Source organism: Gopherus evgoodei, chromosome 2 (assembly GCF_007399415.2).
Source record: "Gopherus evgoodei ecotype Sinaloan lineage chromosome 2, rGopEvg1_v1.p, whole genome shotgun sequence".
NCBI lineage: Eukaryota > Metazoa > Chordata > Testudines > Testudinidae > Gopherus > Gopherus evgoodei.
The window spans coordinates 52,276,521-52,286,404 of record NC_044323.1 but is presented as its reverse complement, the minus strand read 5'-3'; the positions used below and the strand labels follow the sequence as shown (position 1 = coordinate 52,286,404).

Below are 9,884 nucleotides of genomic sequence, written 5' to 3'. Positions count from 1 at the left end.
TGCTTCTCCTGGGATGCCAGTTTGTGCAGTTATCAGCGGTAGGTACTATATAAAAAAGATTGGCTAGATTGATCAGATAATGCCATTTTCCCAGCCCATTTCAAATCAAGAAGTAGAGGCTTGGGCTGGGAGACATGATCTCAAATTTAATCATTTATATAGAAGTTTTCTTTTTTAAAAAAAATGGGGTTTATTATAAGTTACACTTTATGGTTGAAATGTGTCCAACAGTACATAGATTTGAACCTCATGCAGATCAGCACGGAACCTGCTGGATATTGCTGGATATTCTTTGAACATTTTTTTCCCCTTCATCTAAGAACATTTGAAAATATTCCTGAAATGGATACAATTTTCATGCATGGGGGAAAAAGTAAATTAACATCAACAATATGGTATATTAAAGAATATGAAGCATACCAGTGAAATTGCAGGGTAGTAGAAAAGTGAAAAGGTCAACCTAAGGTTGGATTCTCCCACGGCAGTATATGAGTAATTCCCATTCTCTTCAATGAGTGTTACTCATATCTTTGTGTAGAATTCACATGGTTCATTTGTAATGCTCCACATTGCTTTGCAGGAAACCTAAACTTGGATTTCTCATAGTAGTCCTTCATTGGCCAGCATGGACCAAAATCTCTTAAAGCAACATGCTTAACCCTGGTAAAGGAAGTGGTCTGGAATCCCTGCTGCTCAGTTAAGGAGCAATGATAAAGCAAGAAGTTTATCTATTCCTTTTTGATTAGAAGGACTGTGACAGAGAAATTAAAACTTGATGTGTAGATGAAATGGGAAATAATGGGGAAACCTCAATATTATCAAAGACACTGATCACCTGAGGGAGACACTGAGGAAAGTAATAATGCAGTACAAAACATTTCAAACGGCTCAACATACAAGCAGATAAGAGTGTTCCTATGCAGACAATTTTTTAGGAGGTACTTTGAAAACCATCCTTGTCTTAATATATGTGTTACTTCAGCGGCTTGTAAGAAGAAAAGTTCAGATACCAATTTAATTAGTCATGCATTTATCCAAATGCTTAAGTGTCAAATGCAAATAACTCTGCATCTATGCTCAGGGATACCTGAATGATTTTGAATTATTACTGCCCTTTCAGGATGTGCATTGCTTGGTACTTTGAAAAAGTTTGACAAGTTTGAGTAGCAAATGTTATCAGAAATGAAGATCACATTGCCCTTATGCATATATTTCTAAAAGCCTTCATATCTTTACAGTACCAGTCTTGAAAACTCAACATTTTAATATAATCATAAATGTCACCAAGAATCACTTACACAATTCCTCAGTGCAGCATGAATTTTAATTTTCAATGACTTTATTGAGAATGTTCTGTAAATTTTACAATGAGAAGCTTTAACTGCTGTTACACAACTTGCAAATATTTCAAACATAACAGCAATCTTCTATTTTTTTGAATTTTTCTGTTCCATGTTCAGGTCTTGGGATGGATTTTCTTCCTTAGGTTCATTTTCATCTTCCTATAAAACAAAATAAAAAAGCATTACTGGAGTTTCTGAAGAGATACACATTCGGCAGAGCTGTTCATATGTTCAAAAAACATTTACAGAAACAAACCTGTCCATACCTTTCTTTGAGATTCTTTTACATGACTCATAAACGCTGAAGTTACAATAAGTGCACAATTTTAATAATTAGAAATGTGATCTTAATAAAAAGTTAAATAGAAAATTTTTACCTGCAGCATCAACTAATTTAGCTGCTTTGAGACTCATTACACAAATAAAGAAGCCTCTAAAACATAAAAGGTGAAATTTTATGATATTTAAACTTTTGTAGTGGATGCTATTTCATACCTCCCCTTGGTTCTCGACTGGAGGTTTCCACGAAATTGCTTTTAAAATGCAAGAACTTTCATCACTGTCCTGGAAATTACTTTTGAATAGCATCTGCCATTGAAAAATGTTTCATTTTTTTTTAGACCAGATACGTTTACTTCACCATTTGATAAAAGACAATAAATTTAACTTCAGAGACACTTTATGTGCTGCAGCATCATATTTTTGTCCCATCTAGCATATTTTCTTGACAGGTCTGCCAATTTTCCAATTACTTGTACCACCATATGTTATCTGAAGATCAGTCAGGTCTAAAATAGGAAACATGAGCATGTCAGGCAGCAGCATGCTTACAATATTCTACAGCTTCAACTCCAGGAGTAGGGCTCATAATTCACTGTGAGCTCCTCTGGAGCATATTGAATAAATAAAGTGACATCATAATGCCCGTTTCCATAGGAATGAATAGTATCTTGTGTCCAATACAAAATGTTGACCTCCAAAGTATAAATTTTGGCATCTTGAAAAAATATTTCATGAGACAACTTGTAACCCATCTCAGCAGAAAGAGTCCTGCAAACACATTCACAGTACAGACTGTCCTATCTTCACACTGGGCACATTTTGTTTTACAAAACAAGAAATGTTACTCAGTCTCAGTAAAACAAACAAAAATACATTGAAATTTGGATGCTATAAACTGTTCTGGTTTACATGAAAACCCAAATACAAAGGGAGGATGGTGTAATGGTTGGAACCCTAGCCTAGGTACAAGAGACCTAGGTTATGTTTCCTGTTTTGACGCAGGTTACCTGTGTAACCTTGGAAAAATCACTTTGTCTCTCTGTGCCTCAGTTCCTCAACTGTAAAATAGAAATAATAGCACTTTCCTAATTCACTGGTTTGTTGAGGATAAAAATATTAAATATTCTGAGGTGCTCTGACACTATGGTAATGGGGCCACATAAGCCCATAAGACAGATAAAGAGTATTGATGGAAACTACCTAGCTAAGTAAATATGGCCATGCATTTCACTATACATAACATACATTTGCAGAGTTAGTTGTTCTATTTAGAAGTACATAATATATTCTGCACATAAATCTCCCCCCCACCTGCCACACACCTTGAAAGAAACATTTTGATTTACATTGCTCACTAAGGGCCAAATGCAAATACATTCACTTTCATGAGCTATTTTTGCTGAATAATTTCCATCTTGGTAGGAATGGAGCCCATGGTAGGAATGGAGATTGAGGCACCACGAGATTTTTCACACAACACAGTCAACCTGTGGAACTCCTTCCCAGAAGATGTTGTGAAGGCCAAAACTATAAACAGGGTTCAAAAAAGAATTAGATAAATTCACTGAGGATAGGTCCATCAATGGCTATAAGCCAGGATGGGCAGGGATGGTGATCCTAGCCTCTGTCTGCCAGAAGCTGCGAATTGGCAACAGGGGATGGATGACTTGATGATTACCTGTTCTGTTCATTCCTTCTGGGGTACCTGCCATTGGCCACTGTTGGAAGACAGGATACTGGGCTAGACAGACCTTTGGTCTGACCCAGTATGGCCGTTCTTACATTCTTAGAAGTCTCATATAGATACTGCTGAGAAGGGATGTGTACTGAGCTCAGAGGCACCTCGTCAGCCCAGGAAAGTGAGGCACAGCCTAACCAAGAATCCCCAAAAGCTACCAAATACATTTTGCATATTCTTTTTTATGTAATTAATAAATATATACAGATTTAAGGACAAATTGTGATTTGATTAAAATGTCACAACTCATTCTCTCCAGCGCTGAAACACAATACCAGATAGTTTGGAGAACATAGTGCTGTGTGGGGATCAATTCTTGGTGTAGCTAATAGTGCTCCAAGAAGCTGCCTAGTTACCATGACAATTTACCAGACCCAGGAGTCACTTTATAAGGGCATTGATGTGGTAAATACCACTCGATGAGGCCATGGCAGAATTGTAGCAATGAAGCCCAGACTGTAGGGTGTTTTCTGCTGGGTGGGGTGGGGGGAGGGATGGGTAGGGTTGCAACCCGTTCGGGTTTTACCCATGTCATAAACAGATCGTTAAGGGTTAATGTCTCTTTTACCTGTAAAGGGTTAAGAAGCTCAGTGAACCTGGCTGACACCTGACCAATAGGGGGATAAGATACTTTCAAATCTTGGTGGAGGGAAGTCTTTGTTTGTGTTGTTTGTTTTGTTCGTTGTTCACTCTTGGGACTAAGAGGGACCAGATGTACAACCAGGCTCTCCAAATCTTTCTGAATCAGTCTTTCATGTTTCAAAATTGTAAGTATAGCCAGGCAAGGCAGATTAGTCTTGTTTGTTTTCTTTCAACTTGTGAATGCTTTTCCTTTTGCTGGAAGGCTTTTTACCTCTGTTTGCTGTAACTTTGAATCTCAGGCTGGGAGGCGGGGGTGGGGGGTAGTCCCTCCAGTCTATATGAATCTGAGTACCCTGTAAAGCATTTTCCATCCTGTTTTTTCAGAGACAAATTTTACCTTTTCTTTCTTTAATTAAAAGCTTTCTTTTTAAGAACCTGATTGATTTTTCCTTGTTTTAGAATCCAAGGGACTGAATCTAAACTCACCAGGGATTGGTGGGGGGGAAAAGGAAGGGGGAAGGGTTAATTCCTTGTTTGTTTATGATCCAAGGAGTTTGGATCGGTGTGAAGCTTCCCAAGGCAACCCAGAGAGGGGAAAGTCTGGGGGGAAAAGGAGGAGATGGTTAATTTCTCCTTGTTTTAAGACCCAAGGGGTTTGGGTCTTGGGTTCCCCAGGGAAGGTTTTGGGGGAACAGAAGTGTGCCAGACACAGACTTCTGGCAGGTGGCAGCGTTATCAGATCTAAGCTAGAAATTAAGCTTAGAAGGGTCCATGGAGGTCCCCCACATTTTTACTTTAAAGTTCAAAGTGGGGGAAAAAGCCTTGACATGGTGAGCAGCGTTGGGATTTCTAAGAACCAAAAGCCAGTGAGGTTTTTTTTTCTCCTTTCTAGCTGCTTGGAAAGCAGCCTGAGGGGATTGTTTTTAAGAACCAAAAGCCAGTGAGTTTTTTTTTCTCTCCTTTCCAGCTGCTTGGAAAGCAGCCTGAGGGCAGAGGTGTTAAGTTTTTAACAAGAGTCTTTGCTAGGAGGAGGCTTCAAGCTGGGAGCAAACAGACTGCAAAAAGGCATTCACAAGCTGAACTGTTTTCTTTCTTTCTACCTCTCCGGTATAGCTAGTTAGAAAATCTCTGTTAACCAAGCAGCCCTGAGCTGCAGGGGGTGGTCGCCAGCACAAGAAAACAGAAAAATGAGTGCCAAGAAAGCAACTAAACAGGAGCTGACTAGGCAGGAAGCAGAGGAGAAAGCCAAAGTGGCTGACCACAGGAGAGAGATGGAAAGGAGAGAAAGAGAAGAGAAAGCCATAGAGGCTGCCCGGAGGAGATCTACGGAGACGAAACAAAAAGAAATAGAAATAAAAGAAAAAGAAATGGAAGAGAGGGAAAGAGAGAGAAAGCATGAACTGGACTTAGCACAGGCTAGGCCGGATGTACCAGCCAACCCTAACAACCCTTCTCCAGGTACTGTTCCCCATCCCAGGAAATTCCCCACCTACAAGGCAGGTGATGACACTGAGGCCTTCTTAGAAAATTTTGAAAGGGCCTGCCTTGCGTACAACATCTCTGCAGACCAGTACATGATACAGCTGAGGCCACAGCTCAGTGGACCCTTAGCAAAGGTGGCGGCCGAAATGCCTAGGGAAAATATGAACGATTATAAACTTTTTCAAACCAAGGCCAGAATCAGAATGGGACTAACACCTGAGCATGCCCGTCGGTGGTTCAGAGCCCTAACGTGGAAACCAGATGTGTCATTCACCCGACACGCCTACCACATTGGAAGGAATTGGGATGCCTGGATATCAGGAGCAAATGCTAACTCTCTGGCAGAGCTATCTTTCCTAATGCAAATGGAGCAGTTCTTAGAGGGTGTTCCTGAGGAAATAGAAAGGTACATCCTAGATGGGAAGCCCAAAACCGTAACCGAGGTGGGGGAGATTGGAGCCAAATGGGTGGAAGTGGCAGAAAAGAAGAAAGCTACTAGCAAGGGGAGCGAATATCACAGGGGGCAAACAGAAAATAAACCTTATCACTGAGGGCAACCCAAGACCCCACCTACAACCCAAGGAAAGCCCCAGACACCCTATTGTCCCACCTCACCAGTCTCCAGCAACCTACCTCGGCCCAGTGACCAGTCAGCTGGGCGATGCTTTAAATGTAATGAACTGGGACATATAAAGGCCAACTGCCCCAAGAACCCCAGCCGAGTGTGGTTCATTACACCACCATCACACCACAGATCCCCAGGCTCAGATGCCTCTCAAATACCCTCGGAGCAAAGGGAAACCTTGAGAGTGGGCGGAATGAAGGGTATTGCGTGGAGAGACATGGGGGCACAAGTGTCAGCTATCCACCAATCCTTAGTGGACCCCAAATTCATCAACCCAGAGGCCCAAGTGACAATTTACCCATCATGTCAAAATCTGTAAATTTGCCTACAGCTGAACTGCCTGTCCAGTACAAAGGCTGTTCAGGAATGTGGACTTTTGCAGTCTATGACAATTATCCCATCCCCATGCTATTGGGGGAAGACTTGGCCAACCAGGTGAAGCGGGCCAAGAGGGTGGGAATGGTTACACGCAGCCAAGCCAGGTAAGCTTCCAGACCCATCCCTGTTCCTGAGCCGTCCACAAGAGCCCCGTCTGTGTTACCAGAGACCCAGGCAGAGGTGGTGGACCCGGATCCCCTACCAACGACGGCAACAGCCATAGTGCATCCAGTCCCAGAACCGGAACTGGAAGAGCAACCAACACCAGAACCGTTGCCAGCACTGACATCAGCGCTTGCAAACCCATCTACCACTCCAACGCCAGAGGGCGCCAGCGGGCCTGAACTGGCAGAAGAAGCAGACAACCCTACTCAAAAGGCTCAGCCAGAGCCTGAAATATCACATAGTGCACCAGCGGAAAGCGGTTCACCATCAACGAAAACAACTCCATCACCTACATCGCTTCCAGAGGGACCAAGCCCAAGTCCACAGTCTAAGGAGGAACTGGTGTCTCCAGCTTCAAGGGAACAGTTCCAGACTGAGCAGGAAGCAGATGACAGCCTTCAGAAAGCTTGGGCAGTGGCACGGAGCACCCCACCGCCTCTCAGCTCTTCTAACCGATCCCGGTTTGTTGTAGAACAAGGACTTTTATACAAGGAGACTCTTTCCAGTGGACACCAGGAAGACTGACATCCTCAAAAACAGTTGGTAGTTCCAACTAAGTACTGGGGAAAGCTCTTAAGCTTAGCCCATGATCATCTTCTGGGGTGAACAGAACCAAAGACAGGTTGGGGAAGTGCTTCCACTGGGAGGGGATGGGCAAGGGAGTTGCTAATTATGTCCAGTCTTGTGAGGTGTGCCAAAGAGTGAGAAAGCCCCAAGACCAGGTCAAAGCCCCTCTCCAGCCACTCCCCATAATTGAGGTCCCATTTCAGCGAGTAGCTGTGGATATTCTGGGTCCTTTCCCAAAAAAGACACCCAGAGGAAAGCAGTACGTACTGACTTTAGTGGACTTTGCTACCCGATGGCCGGAAGCAGTAGCTCTAAGCAACACCAGGGCTAACGCTGTGTGCCAGGCCTTAACAGACATTTTTGCCATGGTAGGTTGGCCCTCTGACATCCTTACACATTCAGAAACTAATTACCTGGCAGGGACCATGAAAGATCTGTGGGAAGCTCATGGCGTGAATCACTTGGTTGCAACCCCTTACTACCACCAAACCAATGGCCTGGTGGAGAGGTTTAATGGAACTTTGGGGGCCATGATAAGTAAATTCGTAAATGAACACTCCAATGATTGGGACCTAGTGTTGCAGCAGTTGCTTTTTGCCTACAGGGCTGTACCACATCCCAGTTTAGGGTTTTCACCATTCAAACTTGTGTATGCCACGAGGTTAAGGGGCCATTACAGTTGGTGAAACAGCAATGGGAGGGGTTTACGCCTTCTCCAGGAATTAACATTCTAGACTTTGTAAGCAACTTACAAAGCACCCTCCGACACTCTTTAGCCCTTGCTAAAGAAAACCTAAAGGATGCTCAGGAAGAGCAAAAGGCCTGGTATGATAAACATACCAGATAGCGTTCCTTCAAAGTAGGGGACCAGGTCATGGTCTTGAAGGCGCAGCAGGCCCATAAGATGGAAGCGTCATAGGAAGGGCCATTCACGGTCCAAGAGCGCCTAGGAGCTGTTAACTACCTCACAGTATTCCCCACCTCCACCCTAAAGCCTAAAGTGTACCATGTTAATTCTCTCAAGCCCTTTTATTCCAGAGACTTAAAGGTTTGTCAGTTTACAGCCCAGGGAGATGATGATGCTGAGTGGCCTGAAGGTGTCTACTACGAAGGAAAGAATGAAGGTGGCGTGGAAGAGGTGACCCTCTCCACAACCTTGGAACATCTGCAGCGGCAACAGATCAAGAAGCTGTGCACTAGCTTCGCCCCATTGTTCTCAGCCACCCCAGGACAGACTGAACGGGCATACCACTCCATTGACACAGGTAATGCTCACCCAATTAGAACCCCACCCTATCGGGTGTCTCCTCATGCCCAAGCTGCTATAGAACAGAAGATCCAAAACATGCTACAGATGGGTATAATCTGCTCCTCTACCAGTGCATGGGCATCTCCAGCGATTCTGGTACCCAAACCAGATGGGGAAATACACTTTTGCATAGACTACTGTAAGCTAAATGCTGTAACTCGTCCCGACAACTATCCAATGCCACACACCGATGAGCTATTGGAGAAATTTGGACGTGCCCAGTTCATCTCTACAATAGACTTAACCAAGGGGTACTGGCAGGTACCGCTAGATGAACCCGCCAAAGAAAGGTCAGCCTTCATCACCCATGAAGGGGTGTATGAATTTAATGTGCTTCCTTTCGGGCTGCGAAATGCACTCGCCACCTTCCAAACACTTGTAGATGGTCTCCTAGCAGGATTGGAAGAATATGCAGTTGCCTACCTCGATGATGTGGCCATTTTTTCTGATTCATGGGCAGAACACCTGGAACACCTAGAACACCTGGAAAAAGTCTTTAAGCGCATCAGGCAGGCAGGACTAACTGTTAAGGCTAAAAATTGTCAAATAGGCAAAACCAGAGTGACTTACCTTGGACACCAGATGGCTCAAGGAACAATAAACCCCCTACAGGCCAAGGTGGATGCTATCCAAAAGTAGCCTGTCCCAAAGTAAAAAAAAAAAAACAGGTCCAATCCTTCTTAGGCTTGGCCGGGTATTACAGGTGATTTGTACCACACTACAGCCAAATCGCTGCCCCACTAACAGACCTGACCAAAAGGACCCAGCCAAATGCAGTTAAGTGGACTGATGAGTGTCAGAAGGCCTTTACCCAGCTTAAGGTGATACTCATGTCTGACCCTGTGCTAAGGGCCCCAGACTTTGACAAACCATTCCTAGTAACCACAGATGCATCTGAGCGTGGTGTAGGAGCAGTTTTAATGCAGGAAGGACCGGATCAAAACTTCCATCCTGTCGTGTTTCTCAGCAAGAAACTGTCTGAGAGGAAAAGCCACTGGTCAATTAGTGAAAAGGAATGCTACGCCATTGTGTACGCCCTGGAAAAGCTAAGCCCATACGTTTGAGGACGGCGGTTCCAGCTACAAACCAACCATGCTGCGCTAAAGTAGCTTCATACTGCCAAGGGAAACAACAAAAAACTGCTTCGATGGAGGTTAGCTCTCCAAGATTTTGATTTTGAAATTCAACACATTTCAGGAGCTTCTAATAAAGTAGCTGATGCACTCTCTCGTGAAAGTTCCCCAGAATCAAATGGTTAAAAATTGTCCTTAAAATGTCAAAAGTCTTGTAGTTTACACAATTAGTAGTATATGTAAAGGTGCATGTGTTTTATTAATCTGTTTATTCTGAAGTTCTAGGAAGAAATCACAGCCAGTGTGGTTCCACATTGTCTGAGATTTGGGGGGCGTGTCA

General features: G+C 43.6%; 1 protein-coding gene across 3 annotated transcripts in view; it reads right to left on the bottom strand.

Annotated features, from left to right (window-relative positions):
• Positions 1 to 209: 209 nt before the first annotated feature.
• PHF14 (PHD finger protein 14) overlaps positions 210 to 9,884 on the bottom strand; it is a 285,535-nt gene continuing 275,860 nt past the window's right edge. For 2 of the 3 annotated variants that reach the window (XM_030550667.1, XM_030550668.1), the window contains one exon: positions 211 to 1,502. In XM_030550667.1, the coding sequence (XP_030406527.1) occupies positions 1,428 to 1,502 (75 nt within the window). In that variant the 3' untranslated portion in view covers positions 211 to 1,427. Of the gene's footprint in view, positions 1,503 to 9,884 lie in introns of all 3 variants that reach the window. The other variant, XM_030550666.1, reaches the window with a different exon arrangement.